Source organism: Tamandua tetradactyla, chromosome 6 (assembly GCF_023851605.1).
Source record: "Tamandua tetradactyla isolate mTamTet1 chromosome 6, mTamTet1.pri, whole genome shotgun sequence".
Lineage (NCBI taxonomy): Eukaryota > Metazoa > Chordata > Mammalia > Pilosa > Myrmecophagidae > Tamandua > Tamandua tetradactyla.
The window spans coordinates 14,663,792-14,689,230 of record NC_135332.1 but is presented as its reverse complement, the minus strand read 5'-3'; the positions used below and the strand labels follow the sequence as shown (position 1 = coordinate 14,689,230).

Here is a 25,439-nt window from a genome sequence, read left to right as displayed (position 1 = left end):
ACCGAATCTGCCCTGTGCTTCCGGTTAAGTAAACCCAGTTGCTCTTTAACGTAAATCAGACCTCTTCCTGCCATCTCACAGAAAGCCTCCTGGGTTTTGTTGCTTTCAGTTTCTTGCCCCAGTGGCCTCCTCTCTGAGCGTCTGTGGGTCCTCTCAGCATCTCCAGGGCTTTTCTCTCTCAGCTCCTTCGGGGGCTTTTTCTCTAAGTTCTCTCCAGACTTCTCTGGGGGTTTCTGAGCTCTCTTGGCTTTTTCTGTCCTTTATCCTCATAAAAGACTCCAGTAAAGGATTAAGAGCCACCTTGAATGGGGTGGGTCACACCTCGATTGAAACAACCTAATTAGATGGTCCCACTCACAACAGGTCTGAACCCACAGGAATGGATTAAAGGAACATGGCATTTTCTAGGGTACATAACAGCTTCAAACCAGCACAGCCCCAAATCCTGGTCCTGGGGCACCCCACATAGCTAGAACCTTCCTTCTGTTTCTCTGACAAGACATCTGTACTCTGCCTGAGCTGTCACCAGTAAATGCCACAGCCTGTGGGGATGGTGGATGCGGGAGGGCTGGCGTGGGGAAGGGCGGCTGATGGTGAATCACAGAGGCTTAATCACGCTGCTTTCCCCTCACACTAGCTGGGACCCGGGAGGCTGTGGGGTGGGGTGTTTTGCTGGGAGGAGAGAGAGTCAGGATGTGGGACCCTGGGTCACCACGGGACATCCGGAGTTTGAAGGAGTCCAGAAAGAGAACCCCAAACTTCAAAACTTTCTCCCTGGTCAGCCCTTCTTTCCCTTCTCCAGAGGAGGAAAAGCAGCTTCTCCCTTGAAAGATGGGCAAAGGCCAAAACCTCCCAAGTGCCTTACTGGTAGCTGCTTTTCCATCCTCACAGACCCGGGGGGGGCACTGCTCCTTGGCGTGCCCCTCTCCCCCTTGCTTCCCCAGCACCATGGGTGCTGTCCTCCTACCTCTTATTCTCTCCCAGCGCCTTCTTCCACCTGCAACTCAAATGTGACCATCCGGTGCGTGACCCACCCCGCTTTCTGCCGGGCGCCGTGGTCAGTGAGTGCACTGATGGGTGAGCCCAGACAGGGTCTGCGCCCAGGCCCCCGCCCCAGCGCTAGCCCAGGTCCCCGCCCCAGCGCTAGCCCAGGCCCCCGCCCCAGCGCTAGCCCCGACTTTTAGTTGCATGCTGGATGCCACACACACCCCTTGAACCTCACCAAGCAGGAATGGGGGTCCTTGTCCCCCCACATTTGCTCCTCCCAGGTGTTCCAAAGGTTACCGGCAGCCCTGTCCATCCACCCAATCACCCAGGACTCCACCAGCAGAGGTCTTGGCTGATTCCTCGGGAACTGGGGCCCCTCCCGCGTCCGCCCCTCCGCCCCAGCTTTCACTCGTCCATTCCATGGACGTTTGTCAGGCGCTGCTTTTCATGTACCACGTGAGCCCCAGGAAGGCTTTTGGGTTGTGCCTGCGGGTGACGCCCACTGGAGCTGGCAAATGGAGAAATCCTTGGCAAGGAGGAACACGGTGTTTTCTCTCAACGGCGTCCGGTGTCTCACACGTTCCCTGCTCTCCTCTGCACTCAGGAGTCCGCTGTTGAGAGCGGAGCGAATTATAAAAGGGTGACGGGAACATGCCCGGGGGATGGTGCTAAGTGGAAAAAGCAACCGCAGAATAACATGTATAGTGGGATTGTTTTTCTGTAACAACTTTAGGACAAAATCTGGAGAATGTACATCAAACTATTAATGATGTTTTTTCTTCTGGATTGTTGGATTATGGGGGATTTTCACGTTCTCACGTTCACATTTTTGTGAAGTTTGAAATGCTTATACCACACACATTATTTTGTAATCAGAAGAAAATGATGAATATACAAACTAACTAACAAACAGGAAGCAGAAGACTGAAGGAAACTTTAACAAATGTCTGTGTAAGATTCTGAACTTGTGCCTAAACAAATCAATGAGGATTACATCACTTGCCTTCCTTGCTAATCTGTAAACTCCATGCATTCAAGGAGCATGGCTGCCTTAGACACTCCAGAGTCATGGAATTTAGGACAAGGTGATGAGGTCAGCCAGAGCTCAGTAAACTTTCTCTGTAAAGGGCCAGATAGTACATACGTAGCAAAATTGAATATATTGTTATGTAGGTAGTTGAATAAAGGGAGGACAGATTTCCACAAATTTTTTACTGACAAAATTTGAAATATAATAACTGGGTACAGTATTTTTGCAATAGATCTACTACTAAGAATGGAGCTTTGGGGAGGAAAGACTAATTCACTTTAATTGGGGTTCAAAGTTAATGTTCTCTACCAGGCAAATGTTTGATTCTTTCCAACCATTTAAAAATGCAAAAACCATCCTTGAGAGTGGCACAAAAACAGGTGGGGGTCAGATTTGGTTCTGAAGCCGTAGTTTCCTGACCTGGGGGCTAAGCGAGTGATACATTTTTCTTTAAATGAAGGAAAGGAGGAAGAGAGGAAGGTCACTTCTCCACACCTGGCCCTGATCGTCACTGGGACATGCCAGGCCTCCTGAACGTTAGATCAGCAATTTTAGGAGTCAGGAGGTAGTGTTGTCACGCCTGCTGCTCCTAAAGAGAAAGCAGAGCATGCAGCTTTGGAGGAGGGGAAGGAGCATAGCAGAGCAGGGCTGGGGAGTCTGGAGCTGGGTTAGCTTTGCAGAAGAACTCTGGGGCCAGCCCGCATGATAAAGAGCTCTGGGTCAGAGTCTTGGACTCACGCCCGCCCCTGCTGAAGGCTCGGCCCCAAGAAAGCAGCAGAGCTCACTCCTTCTTCTCTGCAGGAGTGGACTGGTCAGCAGCCCCCTTCCCATGGCTGCCCACTTCTGGAGCTGGAGTCAGGCTGCAGTTCGGTGGACGTTTGGAGATGGTCAGGGTGGGAGCAGGAGAGCGGCACACCCTTTCTTGGAGGCACCTCCTTCTACCCCTTCCCTGGGCTGAGAGAGGGGTGCAGAAGGGGTAGGAAAGCACAGTGGCCTTAGCCCCCTTGAGCCTCCTGCACCCCCTGGAGGCCCCCCTTTCCTATTTTATGCAGGAACTGCTCGCATCTCAGCTCTTACTGCAGATCCCAGAGATGATTAAAGCCCCCAGGGCAAATCTCATTCAAGTATGGAGCTACAGGTTTCTTAAAAAAGAGGTACCCCGTGGCTCCCAGCCTTCCCCCCACCGCTCTTGATATTCCGAGACTAGAGAGGAAGGAAGCTATGTTGCTAGGAGGTGTGGGAAAACCTATGTGCACTCAAGGGATGCCCTAGTTCCTGGCTCAGCCCTGAGCTTGGCACGTTCAAATGCTCAGAGCTCTCCACCTCTCACCTCAGCTACTCCCAAAGGATGCACAAGCCGCTCACTCCAGGAGGCTCCTAGAAACGCCGTCAATGCAGGGAGCACACCGCTGCACAGAAAAGTAAACAGCACCGAGGGCCCCATCAAGGAGCTGGAGCCCACCCTGCTGAGCTGTCCCGGGCTGGCTAGGTGCTTCACCAGTGAGGTGAGACGCTGCAAGGAAAGCATGAAGGTGCCTCATGTCACTGGAGCCCTGCCCGGAGAGGCACCCAATGCAGGTGACAGTTTAGGAAAACAGGGCAGCAAGGACCCACCACGGAGCTGCAGGAGGCAGGCAGGCCTGCAGGCCTCACCTGGGAGAGGTGGTCCCTGGTGACGCCTGCCCCAACCCTATGCATGACAGAGGTGCCCTCTGTGGGGTCAGACACTCCTGGCTTTGTCCGTTTCCATCATGTCCTCAACTTCTCAGCAGCTCCACTGACTTCTTTGTAAATGAACAACCCAATACGGCTGTTTGGAGGCTTAATTAAATACAAATATAAAGCCAGAGACCAAAGGTCATATGTTGTGTGATTCCATTCATATGAAATACCCAGAAGAGGGAAGTCCATAGACTGAAAAAAAAAAAAAAAAAAAGGTGGGGTGGAGGGGTGGAGGGAATGAGGAGCAACTGATAAAGGGTTTGCGGTCTTCTTCTGGGTGATGAAAATGTCCTGGAACTACAGATGGTGGTTGCACGCCACTGAATTGTTCACTTTAAAAAATTTAAAAAAAACAAGGCTGAATATAAAAACTCAGAAATGGACAGCACAATACTATCTAACTGTAATACAATTATGTTAAAACACTGAATGAAGCTGAATGTGAGAATGATAGAGGGAGGAGGGCTGGGGGCACAAATGAAATCAGAAATAAAGATAGATGATAAAAACTGAGATGGTATAATCTAGGAATGCCTAGAGTGTATAATGATAGTGACTAAATGTACATTTTTAAAATGTTTTTGCATGAGGAAGAACAAAGGAATGTCATTACTGCAGGGTGCTGAAAATAGATTAATATTTCAAAATTTCAACTTACGTGTGAGACTAAAGCAAAAAATGTTTATTTGATACAAAACTTATATTTTGACTAGTGCATTTCCTAATATAACTTATGTAGATAGCTTAATTGAACACCATAAGTACTTGGAATCTTGGGTAGGACATGAGATTTTGTTGATTTGTCCAGAGTGATGCCCCGATAAATCCCAGAGTGATTTGATCAGTGAATAAAAAAGGATTTGCAAAGTCCCCTTCAGGGAATGGTGAGAACGGGGGAAAATTCAACCTCCTCAAGTTGAATTCTTGGTATTCTCACAAGCGGTACGGATAATCAAAGCTACAGGCTAAGCCCCCAGTCTTGAGGTTTGTTCATATGAAACTTAACCCCACAAAGGATAGGTCAAGCCTACTTAAAATTAGGCCTAAGAGTCCCCCCAAGAGAACCTCTTTTGTTACTCACATATGGCCTCTCTCTCCAGCCAACACAGCAAGCAAACTCATCACCCTCCCCCTGTCTATGTGAAACATGACTCCCAGGGGTGTGGACCTTCCTGGCAACTTGGGACAGAAATTCTAGAATGAGCTGAGACTCAGTATCTAGGGATTGAGAAAAACCCTAGAATGAACTGAGACTCAGCATCAAGGGATTGAGAAAACCTTCTTGACCAAAAGGGGGAAGAGTGAAATGAGACAAAGTGTCAATGGCTGAGAGATTCCAAACAGAGTCGAGAGGTTATCCTGGAGGTTATTCTTACTCATTAAGTAGATATCACCTTGTTATTCAAGATGTAGTGGAGAGGCTGGAGGGAACTGCCTGAAAATGTAGAGCTGTGTTCCAGTAGCCATGTTTCTTGAGGATGATTGAATGATGATACAGCTTTCACAATGTAACTGTGTGATTGTGAAAACCTTGTGTCTGATGCTCCTTTTATCTACCTTGTCAACAGACGAGTAGAACATACGGAATAAAAATAAATAATAGGGGAAACAAAAAAAATTTTTTTAAACTATGAGAGTACTTGGGAAGTTCCCTGGCACATCACAAGCACTCAATAAATGCCAGTTGGGTGGGCCACGGTGGCTCAGCAGGCAAGGACGCTTGCCTGCCATGCCAGAGGACCCGGGTTCGATTCCCGGTGCCTGCCCATGTTAAAATAAATAAATATAAATAAATAAATAAATAAATAAATGCCAGTTATTAGCAACATGAAGAGCAGTGACCTTCGGGGAAGTTTGGGGGAGAGACTAGAGTCCTCTAAGAGCAGCCGGAGGCCCCGCGAGATGCCCCACGGCGCTCACTCAATGGCTGCATCTTCCAAGGCTCACCCTGTGGCTGCAGAAGTCAGAGACTGGCTGCATATTTTAGTACGAGTGGTTTATTTCTCTCCCAGGTGAGGGTACACAGTTTCACGCAGAGGTCTTCCCACCTGGCTCCTTTAGGGACCTCCCAGGGAAGTTTAGCGTAGTTTGCATGCATTAAAAACACCTCCTGTAGGTGCCAATGATGAAACGTTAAGAAGCAACACCTTGCCGCAGCTGGAGTGCCCGCCTGTCCGTGCCGGGGGCACGCAGAGGGGGATGCGCAGGCTAAGGCCTGGGAGAGACGCAGTCAGGCTGGCTGGTTGCCCACGGCCTGCTGCCATTGCGGGGCCTGGCTGGCGCAGGGAGCCACTTGGCTGCCAAGCTCTTCCAAACGGGCAATGGAGCCCTCGCCCCCAGCAGAGGCACCCCGCTTTGGTGTGCAAGGGGGGTGGGGGTGCAGTGAGCTGCAGGGTTGTGCCCTCGGCTGGCAGGAGCTGGAAGCACCAAAGACCTGGATCCTTGGCGGGTCATTATTTCCTCCTGGTCAACAAAATTGTTCTCACCTGGCAAGTACAGGTGAGACGGAGGGGGTGGTTCGGGGGATCGGTAAGGGGCCATCCTCATTTCAAGACACAATCTTCCCACTTCTGCTAAAACCTTGCATGACAAACTTGCTTGAAGAGGGCGAGGGAAGGGGGCCCACTCACCCGCTCAGCCTAAACAAGGGGCCCAGTTCTGTTCCCCTCAGCTTCTCCCCTCTCTTAAAGGGGGTCCCTCCCACTCAGGGAGGGACCCAGAGCCCCATCAGAGGGCAGCTTGGGTCCCGGCATCTCACTTATCTTTATTTCATTTAAATGCTCATCCCCACCTCCAAATCCACAAAGAACCCTTCAGTACCAGCTCTGCCAAATTGTGTAAAACCAAGTGTAAGGAATGAGCCCCAAATCTACTGTAAAAACAAGAGGTGCTATGAGTGCAATTCTTTGGATAATCAAAATATTTAAAACAAAAAAAAGCAGGAGGGGTAGAGTTTAGTTGCTTTCAGCGTGTATTGTTAATACCTGAGACCATCCCGAGCCACAGCTGACAAGCTCACGGCATCTTTTCAGGAATGGAGGGGAGGTGATGGAAGATTCTAGAAGACGGGCAGCACGTGGCAGGCATTCACACACATTCCAACAGGCACTCGCTGCAGAAGCCCCCAGGTCTGGGACCACCAGCCTCCCCCCCAGTACCTTGCCTTCCTGGTGTCAGAACTCTTATTTGGACAGTGTTTTGGTCTCATCAGGGATACCGCCTGTCTTAAAAGTACCTTGGCCTCAGCCCACCCCACCAGGACCTGCAGGGAAATGCCGGGCCCCAGCCTGCAGCCTCTCCCCACCCGGCCAGCCTGGGAAGTGGGATGAGCTGGACGCTGGAGGGGACGAGGAGAGGCCGCTCAGGAGCCTGGGCAGGGCGTTTCGGGTGTGGCGAGGAGGGCAGAAGGGGGCAGGAGGCCCAAGCCCCACGGTCTTCTGTCATCCTGGAGCTGTCCTCACAGCCGGGCCCAGGCTGATCCTTCCTGAATCTCAGCTACTCCTCTGCAGCAGGGGGTGCCTTCCAGTCCCCTGGTCCTGCACGTCCCAGTGGCTTTGGTTTCTCTTGAAGAAACGCAGCTTGTCTTTGCATTAATTAAAAACCAAAACGGATCAAGGAGGCAGGAGCCCCTGAAAGTCTGTTAGGCTGGATACTCATTCCCGAACTGCCTCAGGTGCTGCTCATCTGCCACGGACAGGTAGGTGGCCCTCATGCTGGGGGAGTACTGTGGGCAGAGAGGACAAGGGAGTCAGAGCAGGCGATGGCGACCACACCAAGTCGTCACCAGGTAACCTGGGCATTGTCCTAGGTAAGGGGTGAGAACTGGGTGCCAAGTTTTGAGCACAATGCATTGTGGCGACTGGAGGGTAGCAGGGGGGCTGGGGCAGATAGTCGGGTCTGGGGGTGCTTCCAGCCTCGGTGAGCAGCCTGCAGCCTAGGAGCGGGGGGCACTGTCTCCAGCCCCTGGGCCCATAGGGACACCCAGCTGCCGGCCTCAAAGGCAAAAGGAACATAGGTGGTCCGTCCTCCCCTTCCATCCTCACTCCCCTCCCGTGGCTAGCACCTCCCCGCCAGTGAATATCACCAGCAGAAAGGGGTGGAGGACCCTGTACCGGGGCAGTGCCGTTAAGAGCCCGCCTGGCGAGCTGGCTGAGGGCACAGGTGATAGGCTCAGAAGGCCGGCGTTTAACCCTGCATCTTACTTGTCCAGTGACCTTGGCTGAGGTTCTTCAACCTCTCCCAGCCTCAGTTTCCCCCCCTATAAAATGTGCTTAAGAACACTTAGCTCTTACATTGGAATGATAAAAAGCAGGCAAGACCCCTGTTAAATAACACACGAAGGCCAACATAGATTCCCTCACGCCAAGCCCCATGCCTTGCCTGCAAACTGTAACTTGATTCCTGCTGCTTGTAAGCGCTCGGCTGTCCCAAAGCCCAAACCCAAGGTCGAACGATCATAATTCCCAGCTCTAATTTAGCTTGGTGTCCCAGCCCCTCTGGGTTGGCTGTAAAAACCCTATACAAATCCAAGCCGTACCACCATTCTTCACAGCTCCCTTCTACCTTTTGAATGGGACGCTGCCCGACTCACGAATCGCTCAATCAAGTAAGATCCTAAATTCCATGAAAAGTTTTTCTTTTAACACCCCTGAAACCCAGCTGCACATTAGAAACATCTGGGGTGGTGGGGGCGGGGGAGGCTTAAATATCCTGGCTGCACCCCATCAATATTTTTCTTTTATCGAGGTAAAATTCACATAGCATAATATTAGCCACTGTAAAGTCCCACTGGTATGACTGAAAGCTCTTTGGGCGACTTCAAGGTGCAGCCAAGTCTGAGAAGCAATGACCCGACGTGCAGGAAGAGCTCAGCAGGCCCTCAGTGCTCCTCGGGAGTGGTGACCCTGCCGTGCCTGGCCAGGGCTGCGCACGCTGTCCTGGACACACAGGCCACCCGGGGATCCTGCCCCCAGGGCCTCCACTTCTGCACCCCCTCCAGCTGCCAGGTGCAGCTGCCCACCCTGGCCTGGTAGCAAGAGTCAGCAGGACCCCGACGTTTTACTCTCCCAGGGGACTTTGCTGATCCTGGGGAAATTCTGGGGGCCAGGGGAGGGGGGACGTGAGGCCCCGAGGACAGTTCTACCCCCCAGGGGACATCTGGCTGGAGACATTTTTGGTTGCCACAATTTGGGGATGGAGGGGATGCTGCTGGCATCTCACAGGACAGCTTCTCACAATCCACACTCAGTTGCCCCGCCCAAAATACCCACAGGGCCACAGAGAGAAACCATCCATGCCTTGGGGCAGTGATTCCCAAAGTATAGGTTCCCCAGGCCAGAGGCATCAGATTTTCCTGGAGACATGTGAGGAACGCACACCCTCGGGCCCCACCCCACAGCATCCAAAGGAATAGCTGGAGGCGGGCCCAGCAGTCTGTTTTACCAAGTCCTCCAGTAAATTCTGATACCAGCTCCTCTGCAGCGATTCCCCAAACTTTCCAGGATAGGATTCCCCGAGGCTCTTGTTAAACTGCATCTCCCCAGGCTCCTAACCCAGAGGCTGTGCCTCAGTGAGTCCTGAGTGAAGTCCTGGCCTTGGTAGTTTTAACAATTGCCCTGGGCCATCTCAGGTATCAAGTTTAGGAAACAGTACCTGAGAGGCCAAGAGGGCTCTAAGGCAGAGCTATGGGGGAAGATGCATTTCTAGCCAAGGGAATAGACTGCACATTCTGATTGCCTTTCCTGATATCACTGCAAAATTCCTTCTTGGATGGAGTTTAGCCGAGGGAAGAATTTATCACTATGTTGACCACATAGACAAGCGATGGGTGTTGAGTCCCATGGCTAGCTGGGGAGGGCAGGGAGCAGCCAGCTGCGTCTTCACTGGAACAGACTTGGTTTTTTTGGTTGGAGGGACCATTAGGTGGACTTCAGACCCCCTTCAGTGGCATGGGGTGGGGTCGTTCCTCAAGGCAGCCTGGGCTGGGTGGGGCCAGGCTAACAACCTTGCCAAAGCAGCTGGTGGTTCTGGGCAGGGAGGAAGGCTGATTCTGTCCTTGAGACTTGCAAATAAGGCCAGCTCTTGATAATCTCTGCAAAACGGTGGGGGAGGGGCTGGATCTTTCAAAACAAAAGGTAATCCCACAATCTTTTTTTTTTGGCATAATGCGAGAGGAGCGTTTCTTTTTTTCACACAGCAGATTTTCCCTGATCATACCTGACTTAGATTATTATTAAAATCAAACTGCATTCCTAAATTCACAGCAGCTGGTGGGAGGGAAAAGGTTCCCGGGAGGTTTCTGATGAGTGACAAGACACCAGACTGGGATTTTAAATATTTTGACTCTGAACATTTCAAACTAACCCCAGGTCCCTTCCTGAGGACCCCAGGAAGAGAGAACAAAATTAGGCTGGGTCCAGGTTGCTTCAAAGGGAAGCAGGAGACACTCAGGGTAAAAACACCACAGTGGACTCAATGGGAGGGAAAGACAGAGGGATGGTTAGGACAGGCTCTCAGCCTTGGCCCATGATATTTGTGGGAACTGCCCCGAGCATTGTAGGGTGCTTAACATATCACCCACTAGATGCCAGTAGGAACTCGCTCCAATTGTGGCAACAAAAAAATGTCTCTAGACGTTGGCAAATGTCCCAGGAGGTGGGAGGGCAAAGTCATGCTGCTTACCCCACAGAACCTTCCAGAATCCCCCAGAGCAGCATGTATGGTTGGTTCCTCCCTCTGGACCCGAAAGCACTTTATGGCACTTACTATAGACAGCTTTTCTGATTCCACCCCCACCCCCCATAGATCATACACCTCCTGAACACAGGGATCAGGGCTCTTGCCCCGGATCCAACACCATGATTTTCAGAAAGCACTGACAATTTTACCTGAGCCCTGGGTTCCTGGAAAGCAGCATAGGTTAGCAAATCTCCCCTTCCTTTGTGTTCCTGACCAAGACAGCCTGGCCTTGCCCTTAGCTTGACTCAATTTTAGCCAGGCTTCTCCCTGACTCTGACTCTAGGCTCCCGGCTCGACAGAACCCAGATGGAATGTGTTCACCTGGCCTTCCTTGACTTCCTGCTCCAGTCCCTTTCCATGAGCTCATCCCAGTCCTCAAGAAGTCTCCTGCCCTGTGCCATAGTGGAGTTGAGCCCTCTCTCTTGCTCTCCTGTTGTGACAGCCCTCTGGCCTCTCTCTCCCCCCTCATTGCTTATAGTTTTGAAAATGCCATGCTTGGACAGCTGACCCACTGGATACCTGGGGCCACGTGTGTATCCTGGGTTCTCAGGGTCCACGGCCCGTTTCATCAGCCCCCTTAGCTTCGTTCTCCAGCACCTCCTTTTCACAAGTTGGATGTCTCCCTCCAAAATACCTGGACATGGCAGGTGAAGTGCCTCGCACTGCCCATCCTTGGCAGACGCCTGGCTCAGAGCTCTCCTTCCCACTCATCTTGCAGCCTTCCAGCCTTGCCTTTCACCTCCCTTCCTCACTCATGCCACACCTCTATAGAGAAGGCAGGCTGGGAGGAAGTGTGCATGACAACAGAAGGAGGGGTAAAGAAACAAGCCGCTATCTCTTGGCACTTCCTGTGGGCCATGCATGCAGGCTTTTATAGCGACTGTCACCTCCAGTGCTCACAACCACCTATGAGGTTTGTGCTACCATCCCCATCCCCATTCTACAGAAGGGGAAACTGAAGGACAGAGAGGCAAAGTATTGGTTCAAGGTCACAGAGGTCATAAGCAAAGAACTGGGATTTGAACCCAGGCATTTGGCTGGCCCTGGACCTCTGCTTTAGCATTCTACTGTCTCTATATATGGTTTTCTCTGTCCCACCCAATGTTTCTGTGACCCTCAGAGGCCTCTCTTTTATAGAACACATTTCCTTCTCAGCTTGCCCACCCCTCAACTCAGGCTCCAGCCCTGAGATCTGAGTCTCAGCCCCACTGGCTGGGGGTAGTGAGGTGGGCAAGAGGCAAAGAGCCCATTCCAGCACATCCTAGGGATGCCGGGAGCTGAGCAGACTTGAAGAAGGCTCTGTCTGGCCCAGGGACTGAGGGTATAGACACAGGTCTAAAAAGAAGAATGCAAAAGGGGAAGACTCTCCCGCTCCCTTTCTTAGAGTAATTCCTTTAGAAAATTTATGATAGTACATTATTTTTATTTCCCTTTGAGAGGTCTATAAATCCCTTTTAAAGGTTAAATAAGCCTCTTGCCAGTTTTATCACCCAGGAATGTACTCAAAAGGATCTCAGAGCCATGTCTTTGAAATGAAAGCTTCAAGGAAGCTAGCCCCCCATCTCCCTGTCTGGGTGAGAGCTTAGCTAAGGTGTCTGGCTCCAAATTGTAGCTCCCTGCTTGTCACAGAGACATGAGAAGTTTTATTACTCCTTTGGATAGAGGCAGTTAACTGGCATAGCTGGCCACCCATAACCAGGTGAATTTAGGGCAGACTAACAGGTGACAAATAGTGTTGTCAGGGCTCTTGCTTGGGGCCAGGCGCCGTGTATCTGAGAACATGTGCACACCGGAGTGCTGGTTTGAAAGGATATATGTCCCCTAGAAAAGCCATGTTTTAATCCTAATCCAATTTTGTAAAGGCAGCCATTTCTTCTAATCCCTATTCAGCAGTGTACATTTGAAACTATAATTAGATCATCTCCTTGGGGATGTGATTTAATCAAGAGTGGTTGCTAAACTGGATTAGGTAGAGGCATGTCTCGTGGGTGGGTCTTGATTAGTTTCTGAAGTCCTATAAAAGCGGAAATATTTTGGGGAATGAGAAATTCGGAGAGAGCAGAGAATGCTGTAGCACCACAAAGCAGAGAGTCCACGAGCCAGCAATCTTTGGAGATGAAAAAGGATAACACCTCCTGGGGAGCTTCATGAAACAGGAAGGCAAGAGAGAAAGCTAGCAGATGACGCTGTGTTTGCCATGTGCCCTTCCAGATGAGAGAGGAACCCTGACCGTGTTCATCATGTGCCTTTCTAGATGAGAGAGAGACTCTGACTGTGTTCACCATGAGCGAAACCCTGAACTTCATTGGCCTTCTTGAACCAAGGTATCTTTCCCTGGATGCCTTTGATGGGATATTTCTATAGACTTGCTTTAATTAGGACATTTTCTTGGCCTTAGAACTGTAAACTAGCAACTCATTAAATTCCCCTTTTTAAACGCCATTCTGTTATCTGGAATATTGCATTCCGGCAGCTAGCAAACTAGAACACCCAGGCTGCATCTGTCTGGCCACCTAGATGGGTGAGATTTCTTTCCGGCTCTGCAATCTCTCCCTCGGCCCACCTGGGACGTGCCCTGCGGTCTGGTTTAGGGCTGACTGAATAACAATGCGCTTTCATTCTTTTCTACCTTCCTGGAGAGGGTTCGCTGGGATGGCAGAGGGTTTTGTTTAAAATCATTCCCCTACAGAGGCCTCAGCAGCGCCTTTGCCGGCCAGCTTACCGTGGGCGGTGGGGAGCCCCTTCCGATGAGTGGCACGTTCTCGTAGCGCGGGTTCCCGCCGAACAGCGCGGCTTGGTTCCTGCAGGGGCAGAGGGGAGAACTCAGGGGGTGCGGGAGAGAGGGGGTGTGTGCGTGCACGGGTCTAGAGAACGTCCCGTGGGTGTGGATGTGTGAACAGACCACAATCCAGGTGGAGGGAGTGTGTGCAGGGAGGTAAGGGCCCAGGGCAGAGAAGCAGGTAGGGCTGGCAGGTGCGGGGAACAGTGAGACCCGGGGGCCTCCTGGGGTTGAGAAATGCAGCTCCTCAGCCCTGTAACCTGCCCAGCGAGTGTGTGGCAAGAGGCACAGGCCGTCCGCCATGGGCAACGGATTCTTCCTTCGGCATGCAAGGGTGGGGAGGGGAGGCCAGATGCTCCCGGGGACCTTCTCAGCAGGCATCGTGGATGGCGTCTGATGCCTTCCCTTCCCCACCTGCTCTCTGGACCCAAATAGGCAGTCAGTAGATCCAGCTTTCTGTTGGGACTTGAAAGCACGGGACTGCCCCAGCCTGGGATAGATATGTGAGTGTGAGTGTGTGTGTGTGTGTGTGTGTGTGTGTGTGTGTGTGTGTGTGTGGTCCCTGGGGAGTGCCTGCCGTACATGTACTCGGAGACAGGGGCATTGGAGATGGTCTGGGCGGGGGGCTGGAGGCTGGTCTGGCTGCCCAGGCCACTGCTGTAGCTGCAGAAGCTGCGGAGCTGCCCGCGTGGGGGGTTGTAAGCAGCGATGCGCCGGGCCTGGGGGTTAAAAGGGTCGTCATCGTCGATGTCATCGTAGTCCCTGTCCCTAGAACGAGACATAGAACACGAGCAGCCGTGAGGGGTGAGGGAGGCTCCCAGGAGCTGGATCCTGGCCTGCATCCTGAGCTTTTCTCCCAGGACTCTTTCTCTGGCCAGACATGTCTCCCTGAGATTTCTCTAGATTATAGTCCTTGGCTCTGCCTCACACAGATTACTCTTCCCCATTCCCAACTTCATGGCCACCTCCTCCAGGAAGTCTGCCACGCTGACTGTGTGCACACTGATTTTCCCTTCCCTGCTCCCTCTTGTCTGATCTCACCAGGTGTTTAACCACCACCTTCTGTCTTTATCTCCTCAATGAGATGCAGGTTCCCTGATAACAGTGACAGAACTGATCCTTCTCGCTATTCCCTGGGGCCCCTCTCCCAGCACGGAAACTCTTCAGGAGTATGAATTGCAAAGTCCTGCCAAGGAAGAGAGGAGAAGCAAGGATCCCAGGTGACGGCATGAGGCCTGACACCATCCCATGACCCTAGTTCCTGCCCTGAGCCCCCCGGAACCTTCCATTTGGGATCTGGCTGCATGCACCCCCAGCAAAGCCTCTGTAGATATCCAGCCAGCCTCTGGGGGCTGAATGCTGCAGCTCTCTGCCTCCTCTTTGTCCTGGATTATCAGGCTTTGGCTCGGTCATAGGACAGAGCTTCCCGCCTGCTCCCCCAGGAAGTCCCCAGCAGGAGGAGGCACCCCTCCTGACTGAGCAACCCACCTGGTGGCAAAGTGTCTCCAGGCCCGCGGCCCTGCACAGATCATGATGGAGAAAGCCAGGGCAGCCAGGAGGGAGAAGAGGCCGAGGTAGAGCAAGCCTTCAATGCCATCGTAGCAGACGCCAGTGAGGGCATCCAGGTAGTCCTGGAGGAGGGGGGCGGGATGGGTGGTTGGAGAGGGAGTGGTGGGCTTTCCCCTGGAAGCCCCCTTGCCCCAGCCTGGACCTGGGGCTCTGGGCTGCTCCCCGTCCCTAGCAACTTATTCATCCATCATGGGGCCACACTTTGGAGCTCATACCAAGGGGCTTCTTGGATTCATGATGCCTCCACCTGCTGAGCACTTACGGTGTGCCAGACACTGGAGGACTGGCTCCAAACGAGATAAGACACAGTTGCAGGATGGGGGGAAGCAGAAGAGCCTGTCTGAGGTAAGGGGCGCTTGAGCTGAGGCCAGGAGGACAAGGAGGAGTGCATGCAAAGAGGACCAGCTGGGCATGCTCAGAGAAACGGGGTCAGGAGGTGATGAGGCAGATGGGGCCAGTTGGGGCTGGGCCTGGCAGGGCAGGAGAGGAGATCGGATGGTATTGCCAGGTGGGAAGACACTGAAGGGCATGGGATGGAAGGAATGTTGCTGCATGTGAAAGCATGGGTGGGAAGGGGGCGAGAATCAGGTGAGACACCATGGCTGTTACCCAGGGATGCAGGGTGGTGGCTTGGGCCATTTGGGAGCCGGGGAAGCCTGGAGAGTGGGCAGATTCAGGGTGCATTTGAGAGTGTGGTTGCTAGGACTTGTAGAGGGATGGGGGTGGGTAGGGAGGGCAGGGGGAGAGGATCCAGGGCGACCCCCACGCTTTTAGCTCTGAAGACAGCAGGTGCAAAACCCGAGGTCAGGACTTGCCACTTCTGGAATTTTCAGGCAGCTACTAAGCACTATAAGCCTCAGTTTCCTCATCTGTAAAATCCTCCCCTCCCCACCCCACCCTCAAAATAGCATCTACTCCACAGTATAACTGTGAGGAGCAAATGACTGCATAAAACAAGGCTGAGCATAGAACTAAGTTCTCAATGGATGGCAGCTGTGATCACCATTATTACTCATTCTCAATCCACTAGGATGTGAAAATTGCTGACGTGCATCGGTTTACCACTTTCGGGGGACCTCATATACTCCCTGCATTATAGTGCCTGTCTGATCTTCCAAATTTCTAAGAGACGGCCCTGGCAACGAGAATAGGACTTGCAACCTAGGGAGATGGCTGGTTGACCAGAAAGCCAGAGCCTGGACAAGGGGGAACTGCCTCCCTTACATGGGTTGGGGGGGTCTCCCAACAATCTAGAGCTAACCAGCTCCAAGCATTCCCCTCCCTTGGTACCTTTCCCAGAGCCACCCTGCCAAGAAGCCGGGTACTCCTCCACCTTCCACCACCCCGCTTCAGCCCCATTCCTAGGCCCCCACTGGCGTTTGTCCTCTGGGACGATGTGGGCCACTGTGTTATCCACACCTTCTACGTGCCCCCCAGGGCCACCCTGAGCACCTTGTGTAGCCCCCGACAGTCCAGCAAGGCCGTCAGCTGGTGAAGGCCGGCCTCAGACGAGTTCAGCAGCAGCTGGATCTCGAGCAGATCTCTCTGAAGCAGGGAGAGAGAAAGAAGCAAACATGCAGAAGACAGAACAAGGCAGAACCAGTACGGGGCGGGGGAGGGCCTGAGGACAAAACCACACACGGTGGTTGGTGCAGGGAACCTTTAAAGCCTGGGAGGGAGCACAGAGGAGGAGCAGCAGGCTCTCCCCAGCGTAGCTCTCAGAAGCCCTGGCCCTGCGGCTCAGGTGGGGACAGGACAGGGAAGGATGGTTAGGGTGCAGCCAGAGCTCCCCCTCCTCCAGCAGGGCTGTGTGGGAGCCTTACCTCTGCCGAGGGGAAGCGGGGCACCACAAACTGCAGCAGCCCCCCCACCTGGATCTGCATGGTGGTCAGCGAGCGCTGGAAGGTGGTCAGGGCCTGGCAGGAGAGACCATCATTCCCGCTGCGAGGCCTGGTCGTCTAGGAGCCCCTGCGGCCACCCAGGACCTGTTCCCCTGTGGCCCCGCCCCTCGCTGCCTCTCCAAGGAGCACCCCCCCCCATAACTACCCCTGCAGGGGGATTTCCCCCTCATCCCTCAGGGTTCTCGAGAGACACACAGTCCTCCTGCTTCTCTCTCCTCAGTGTTGGCCATGGCCCAGCAGCATCAGCCTTGCCCGGGAGCTTGTGAGAAATACAGAATCACAGGCCCTGCCCAGACCTGCTGCACAGCACCAGCATTCCTGGGGGATATGCACACCTTTTCGGACATGAGAAACACGGACCTGGAACCACTGCCCATGAGCACCGCCCCCTTCAGAGAAGCAGCCAAGCAGAGGATCACGATGGAGCAAGAAACACCCCAGCCAGCTGCCTATCCCCACTACTGGCCAGTGTTGAGGTTGGGGGTCATGAGGCTGCTACGGAGGTGGCGTGGGCAGGGGGCGGGCTGGCCTGGGTGGGCCATACCTGTTGGAAGGGGCTGCTTGCACTCTGGCTGCAATACAGATAGTAGCGGGCCACCTCTGCAAAGCAAAGACACAGCCTCAGGCAGGAGCTCACACATCCCCAAACCTTCCTCTGTGCCCGGCAGCCAAGCCAGGCTGTCCCTCCAAAGTGGGTAGTATCTAGGAAACAGCCCAGAGGTCCAGCTGGCCCTGAAATCTGGGGCAGTGTGGTAGTTAGGTTCAGGTGTCAGCTTGGCCAGGTGAAGGCACCTAGTTCTGTTGCTGTGGACATGAGCCAATGGTACATGAACCTCATCTGTTGCTGATTACATCTGCAGTCGGCTAGGGGGTGTGCCTGCTGCAACGAATGACGTTTGATTTAATTGGCTGGTGCTTAAATGAGAGAGTGCAACATAGCACAGACAAAGCAGCTCAGCTTACATCTCAGCACTAGCAGCTCAGCCCAGGCCTTTGGAGATGCAGAAAGGAATAACCCCAGGGAAAGTTGTTGGAACCCAGAGGCCTGGAGAGAAGGCCAGCAGAGATCACCCTGTGCCTTCCCATGTAAGAAAGAACCTCAGTTGAAAGTTAGCTGCCTTTCCTCTGAAGAACTAATGAAATAAATTCCCTTTTATTAAAAGCCAATCTGCCTCTGGTGTGTTGTATTCCAGCAGCTAGCAAACTAGAACAGGCAGAGAGGTAGGTGACTGTGGGGCTAAAAGGGGTAAGTAGAGGCACAGCCTGGCTCTCTGCGTGGGCAGAGGCCCAAGAGCTCGTTACCTGTGCTGATGTGGCCCTGCGTGATGTTTAGGATGAAGGTGTCAGGAGCCACACAGAAGTCACTGGTGCCCTGAGTGAGGGAGAGACAGAGGGAATGGAGCCAAGTTAGGGTGCCAACCTGTCCTGGCAGGGGCCCGGGCCCCTCCCACCCCACCACTCAGTCCCATTCAGCTCACTGCAAGGGGGAAAAGAACCCAGGGCTGGGAGCCACCCTCCCTGGTTTGAATCCTGGTTCTGTGACCTTGGAAAAGTGATTTGTTCTTCCTGGGCCTCAGTTTTCTCAACTGTGACATGAAGATGACAATGCTATTTGCCTTATGAATGGATACATGTAACATGCTAGAAGTGCCTGGCATAAACACACTTGCTCACACACACTCACACATGTACACAGATGCTCTCGCCCTCACAGTCCTGCCGCCCACCCCGCCTACTGGGCACACACTGCCAGGGTCCCAGCACCCTGGGAGAAGTGCTGCATGCATACGTCATTACCACACATAAATAATGAGACCAGGGAGAACCTGGAGTGCCATCCCCCACCCCATCCCCACCCCCACCCCTGCCAGGCCTGGTGGGAAAAGTAAAGAGTGAGGGCACTGCCTCGGACTGGGTCATCCCCAAGAAACTGAGATCCAAGGAGGCCCCACTAGTGGTGTGCCCCCCCCACGGCCAACCCTGCTTTTCAGACCCGACCCCTTAGCCGGCCCGATCAGCTCTCAGCTCCCATCTCCTAGTTGAGCTGCACCAGGACGGTGTGGGGAGTGGCCCTTAGCGAGGATCCTACAGAGGTCTCCTGCTGACAAAGACAGGGGCACGTGTGTGTGTGTGTTCAGGTGACAGGAAGGGCACCCGGGGTGGGGACAGCAAGGGAGGCCACCGAGCACAGCTGGGGCAGGTAGGAGGAGCTACTGCCTGGTGCCCTCCCAAGTGACAGCTGAGCCTGCAGAGAGGGCCGAGTTCCTGAGGACAGAGGCGGCTGCGTGCAGGGGCCACCCTGGGACCCCCCATACTCATGATAAAGGAATCACACTACTGTGGTCGGGCACGTGCTGCCTGCCTCCCAGTGATCAGCCAAGACCTCTGACCTCTCAGCACCCCTCCAAAGCAAGTACAAGTGTTCTCTCCATTTTACACATGAGGGAACTGAGGCACAGAGCGCTTAAGTAACCTTCCCGAGGTCCTGCTGCTGGCAAGATCTGGGAGGGGGTGTGGACCTAGGCGGGGTGGGGGGGGCTCCAGAGGCCGTGCTCCTACCCGCTCCCTCTGCGGAGAGGGCTGACAGCTCCCCGTGGCTGGACATCCAGGGAGCCTGGGGTCCGAGGCCCAGTGTGGCCAAAGTGCCTGGAAGGGCCCTCCCTCCTCTCACAACACACCTCCTCCCCGCTCCCCCTTCTTGGATGTTTCACTCCTGTCTGCCCTGAGTAGACCCCTCATCCTTCTAAAGCTTATCCTCTGTGGCTGTCATGCGCGCTCTTGCATTAAACTCCCGAGGCATGGGCCCTGCAGGTGGGGGCATAGCAGGTGGGGGCCCTGCAGGTGGAGGCATTGCAGGGGAGGCCCCTGCAGGTGTGGGCATTGCAGGTGGGGGCCCTGCAGGTGGGGGCATTGCAGGTGGGGGCCCTGCAGGTCAGGGTCATCCCCAAGATGTGACCTTGGAAAAGTGATTTGTCCTTTTCAGGTCACCTGAAAGCCCTGCCCCCAGCACCCCTTCCTCTTGGCTGCTCTGTGCAGGTTCTGAGGAGCAGTGAGGTCCTTTCTGGGTGACAGAAAGGAGGGAGAGTGTTAAGGGATTTTAACCATATCCCTTAAAAAGATATCTTCACTCTGGGAAAACTGGATATTCCCGTGCAAAAGAATGAAAGTGGACTCCTACCTCACACCATGTATAAAAATTAACTTAAAATGAATCACAGACCTAAATATAAGAACTAACTAGAAAACTCCTAAAAGAAAATGTGGGGAAACATCATCAGGTCCCTGTGTTTGGCAATGATTTCTTAAACTTTACACCAAAAGCACAAACAATGAAAGAAAAAATAGATAAATGAGACCTCATCAAAACTGAAACCTTTTGGCCGTCGAAGGATTTTATCATGAAAGTAAAAAGATGACCTGCCCAATGGGCAAAAATATTTAGAACCATATATCCAATAACAGTTCAATATCCAAAATACATGAAGAACCCCTGCAACTCAACAATAAGAAAGACCAGCAACTCAAGTGAAAAATGGGCCAAGAGATATTTTTTCCAAAGAAGACAGACAAATGGCCAAAAGCACATGAAAAGACGCTCGACATCATTCACCAGGAGAGATATGCAAATCAAAACTATGAGTTAACATTTCACACCCACCAGAATGGCTACTATTAAAATAATGGAAAATAACAAGCATTGGAGAGGATGCGGAGAAATAGGAACACTTGGGCAATTTGGTAGGGATGTAAAATGGTGCAGCCACTGTGCAAGACAGTTTGGTGGTACCTCAGAAAGTTCAGTATAGAATTCCCGTATGGCCCCGCAATCCCACATCTAGGTATATACCTAAAAGAACTGAAAGCAGGGACTTGGACAGAAATATGTAAACTGATGTTCATAGCAGCCTTATTCACAATTGCCAAAAGATGGAAGCAACTCAACTGCCCATCAGCCAATGAATGGACAAATAAAATGGGGTCTGTCCGTACAAAGGAATGTTACTCAGCGTGAAAAGGAATGAAGCGCTGATTCATGCTACAATGGGGATGAACCTTGGAGACGTCATGTTGAGAGAAAGAAGCCAGACACAAAAGGACAAATATTGTATGATGCCACTTACCTGAAATAACTAGAACATGCAAATTCGTAGAGACAGGAAGTAGATTCTAGGGCATCAGGGAGGGGGGGTAGAGAATGGGGGAGTTAATGCTTCATTGGCATCGAGGTTCTGTTTGGGGTGATGGAAGAGTTTGGGTAATGTGTGGGTGGTGGTGACAGCAGCACACTGCGAATATCATTAACACCATGAATGGGTACTTGAAAAATGGTTAAAATGGGAAATATGTTAACATAATAATAATAATAAAGATTTATTTAAGTCCTAATGCTTGGTCCTGTGAATGTGACTTATTTGAAATGCGATTAGTTAAGATAAGGCTAACTGGATGGCGGTGGGTCCTGACCCAATCTGACTGCCGTCTTTATTGGAGGGAAATTTGGACACAGACGGACAGATGGACAGGAGAGGGAGAAGCCCCTGAGACGACAGAGGCAGAGACTGAGGCCCTGCAGGCACCAGCATTCAGGGAAAAGAGGAGCAATCGGGGAGGGGGGCAGGGTCCTTCCGCACAGGCTTCAGGGGAGCCCGGCCCCACCCACAGGCTGACTCTTCTGGCCCCCAGGACTGAGCAAGAATACATTTCCGTTGTTGGAAGCCACCCAGTTTATGGGAATTAAGACGGGGGGGGGGGGGGGGGGTGTGGGGAGGGGAGGGGAAAGGGGTGGGGGGCCCGCCCGGTGTCACTCGCTGGCCTCACCACCCCCAGAACAGCCTCAGACAGCGGCGGGAGGCCACACAAAAGCTCTCCACAATAACCCGTTGACAGCCTCCCCGCCCCCAGCTCCTCCTCACCCCACTTCCTATTAAAATGCCGCATCTCCAGCCCCATCAAAGGCCCATTCAGCTCCATCTCTCTCCCTCTCTCGGTCACACCAGGGCCTGACTAAACGAATTAGGGAAATGGCATTTCTCCCCCTCCCTTGCATTCCCAGCTGGGAGATTAAATCGGCACCGTTTCCTCGCACACTGGAGCCCAGGGAGAGGGAGAAGGCCCGGTGGGAGGGGGCTGGCTCCCAAAGCACAGCTCTCGGTGACAAGCTGGATGCTCCCACTGCTCCCAGCAGGCTGAGGCTGTCCCGGGAGCTGGACCGGACCAGGGAAAGCCCACGAGGTGCTTTGGGACAAGTGCTTACACTTGTTGGGGAGGAGAATGGTGAAGCTGTCAGCGCCAGCAGCTGGTCACTCTGCTCTGGCGAGCTGCCGCCCCCTGCTCCCTCCCCTCCCTGGGCTACTGCAGTACTCCCAGCACCTTCGGGACAGCCTTAGGGACCTCGGGATGCCTGGAACATGGCCTGGACCCCCTACCCTGCCCTTTCCCATATCTCCAGAACACAAAGGCGATAGATTTGATACATTCGTGTTGTTTGAAGCCATCTAGTTTGTGGCACTTTGTGACAGCAGCCCTAGGACACAGACACCTAAGCAGGCAGCACAAATAAATGTAGCCGAATGAATGAGCAGTCTTGTGCACACATCTGATTCATGTTAGGCCAATTAATGACCAAGCATAACTATACCGGAGGCCCCCACCTTTTTTTTAAACATGTTGTGACGTCACATCTGAAAACAATACCTTATGTGTGTTTTAGGCTGTGTGTGTGAGCAATGGGAGGGAAGGCGAGCCAAGTGCACACACCCCAGTGCCCTGAGAAGAGGGCAGAAGTAGGCTTCTGAGGCTCGAGGCCCTTCCAGCTAGGGTTCTGGCCCCTGCCCATCCCCTCCAGAGCTGGCCAGCTCCTCAGACCCGGAGGGGCTTGCTGAGGCCTGGCATGCAGGGATGGCACCAGGGATCTCACCTTGCCTCTTCCCTGCACGCCTCATGACCTCGGACAAGCCCCTTCCTCTCCCTGGGCCTGTTTCCCTGATGTGAGGCAAGGGGACCCCTTGGGTTAGGGCCTGTGACTGGAAGCCAGCCCTGCCCTGGGAGCGCTGGGGTGGAGCCCACCTACCACCCGGCAGACCCTCCTGCCAGCCCACCCTCGAAGACCCCCGCCCTAACTCACCACTGCTGCAGCGGTGTCTGCAGCCAGGGACGCCCAGCTGAGAATCAAGGCCAGCACCCCGCAGCACAGCATCCTAGGAGAGAGGCAGGCGCTGGGGGGATCACGGGCAAAGGTGGGGGGCTGCTTGGAACAGCTGGGGTGGGTGGCTGGTTGGACGGGAAGGCCCACTGTCCCTCCCAGCTGGGATCCTGCCCTCCCAGTGCCTAAGTCTCCTGCAGAGGTGTCTGGGGAAGCCTCAGTACCTGAGAGCACATCAACCACGTTAACAGCTGGAAGAGAGATATGGAACCCCGAGCCTAGAGCAGAGGTCCCTGGGTTAACAGGACACAGCTGGGAGGGTGCAAACTAAGGAGAGGGTGTCGGCTGGCAGTGACAGAGGTGTTTTTCTCTGGCTGCTCAATAGATGCAGTCCTTGCTTGGTCTCCGAGTGGCAAGTCAGGGGCTGCTATCTCCCCCTCAGCTGGGTGTTGAGGAGGGGGGTGTGCCCCGAGTCCACCCCCACCCCTACTGGCCTAGCAGTTCATCCTGGGGCCAGGGGCAGGGCTACTCACGAGGCCAGCAGACACTTGGAGCGCTTGGCCAGTCCCAGGCAGGCAACCAGGCAGATGACCAGGTCCAGAATAAAGAGCAGGAGGTAAGACAGCCACCTGGGGGGAGGACAGGGGCAGTCAGGGGGTGCTGGGCAGAGCCCCACACCTGCACCCTGCCCAGAGGCCTGAATTGCAGCCCCCAGGCCTGCCCTGACTCTGTGTTCTAACCCAGGCCCAGAGCCGGCAGCCAAGGGGGGGGGGGGGGCACGGGGAGGGTGGGGAGAGCCCCACGTGCATGGGCTGAAGGGCCTGCCGAGAGCTGCACCCCATTTCAACCTGGAGAGGGGAGCCCCCACTCCAAGACCCTGCCTGAAACTCCTGGCTGAGTGTGTAAACCAGCATGGCCCAGCAGAACTTCCCGCAATGGTGGAAGTTTCTCTATTTGAGCTGCCTAATTCAGGAGCAGTCCCTATATGTGGCCACTGAGCCCTTGAAAGGCAGCTTGTGCAAATGAGAAAATGAATTTTAAATTTTACACAATTTTGTTTAATTTCAATAGCCCCATGTGGCTGGTGGCAACCATATTGGATAGCCCAGGTCCAAAACTGGCCCCCTGAAGCCTCCCAGCAGGCATGTCCCAGGGCCTGGCTCTTTTTGCTCCCAGAACTTGCAGAGCTAGTCTAGGTGAGGCAGGACATCTCTGTTCGGAGACCTAAGAAAGGCCCCTAAGATGTAGGCTTCATTGACAAACTGCTGGGTTTCCCCGAGGTCTCCCATCACCTGCTCCCCTGGGCTGAGTGGTGTCCACCCACTGAGGACATTTCAGTGCATTTTAGCCAACATCTGTGCTGGGCACTGAGCCTGGTGGGTTAGCAGATGGGTGGGGTCATTCCCAGCTGGTGGTGGGGTGGCGGAGCCCAAGGTCGCAACGTCCTAGGCTGGCAGCCCCAATGCCTCTGTGCTTTCTGCCCCCCTCCTCCACTCCAGGGCTAGGCTGATGGGGAAAGACAGGCAGGTGCCAGATGGGAGATCTCGGCAGGGCACCCCGGCTCTGAGCCTCAGTTTCCACATCTGTGAAGGAAGCCAGAACTCCTTACCTTGCAGGGCTGGGGTGAGGATCAAGTGCCTGGTGGAAGTACAGTTCCGCACCAAGGGTGGGCGGGTGGGGCCAGCTCCAAAGTCAGGGGCTAGAGAATCAGCCCAGGGGTGCCCAGGAGATCCTAAACAAGCTGCCCGCTTTCCTTTCCCTTCCAAAGAGAACCCTGAGGCATCCTCCCAGCACAAGGCCAGCCTCAGCTGGCTGTGGCCTCCATCTGCCTGCATTCGTGGACCAGGCTGAGGAGTGGGGACACAGCAGGCAGGGGAGGGCCGGGACAGAGACAGAGGGGACTCTCTCAGTCCCCAAGAAGGGAAGTCTTTTCGATCATTATTTCTCTTGACCCAAGAACCTACATAAATTCTTTGACTGCTCCTCTCCGCCAATAGCTTTCTGCTTCGCTGACCCCATAGAGAGGGTAAGAGAGCTTGGACTGTGAGTTGGGAATGGGGCTGGAAGAAAGCAACAAGGGGACTCAGGGGGAGAGGGAGCAAGCTGGAGCCCATCCAGCAGCCAAGTGAGGTTTTTTCTGCCTTTGTGAGTTGAGGCTAATGCCAGAAGGGGCCTATCCGTGGGGGCAGGGCCCTCGGAAGATGTCTGGGGTTCAGGAAAGAAGCTGGGGGCTTTGGGAAAGGGCAGAGCAAATCCTCCACCCAGACAAGGCCACCAAGGAGCATTTTCCTAGAAGCAGAGCCAGAGCTGGAAAGAAGCCCGCACACCATCCAGTAGCTCCCATTTGACAGCTTAGAAGACTGAGGCTCATGGGGGAAGAGCCCCGCCCCTAGGACACTGCCAATTTCAAACCTCTCCTCTTCACAGCAGCAGGAACTTAAGCTCGGGTCGCCTCTGACCCACTCTCCACATGTGTGCTGCATCACCAGTGCTCACACCCCGCCGCGTGCCAGGGTGGACTGGTGGAGACAGCTCAGGGCACCTCCCAGCGGAGCCAGGGGTGTAGCTCAA

The 25,439-nt window shown here is 53.7% G+C and overlaps 1 protein-coding gene across 1 annotated transcript in view; it reads right to left on the bottom strand.

Moving 5' to 3' along the window:
* Nucleotides 1-5,727: 5,727 nt before the first annotated feature.
* TTYH2 (tweety family member 2) overlaps nt 5,728-25,439 on the bottom strand; it is a 39,809-nt gene continuing 20,097 nt past the window's right edge. The window contains exons 5-14 of the mRNA XM_077163723.1: nt 23,402-23,497; nt 22,851-22,923; nt 18,029-18,098; nt 17,271-17,326; nt 16,649-16,741; nt 16,278-16,370; nt 14,745-14,887; nt 13,839-14,024; nt 13,200-13,278; nt 5,728-7,463 (exon numbers count right to left, since the gene is read on the bottom strand). Coding sequence (XP_077019838.1) covers nt 7,380-7,463; nt 13,200-13,278; nt 13,839-14,024; nt 14,745-14,887; nt 16,278-16,370; nt 16,649-16,741; nt 17,271-17,326; nt 18,029-18,098; nt 22,851-22,923; nt 23,402-23,497 — 973 coding nt within the window. The 3' untranslated portion in view covers nt 5,728-7,379. The remainder of the gene's footprint in view (nt 7,464-13,199; nt 13,279-13,838; nt 14,025-14,744; nt 14,888-16,277; nt 16,371-16,648; nt 16,742-17,270; nt 17,327-18,028; nt 18,099-22,850; nt 22,924-23,401; nt 23,498-25,439) is intronic.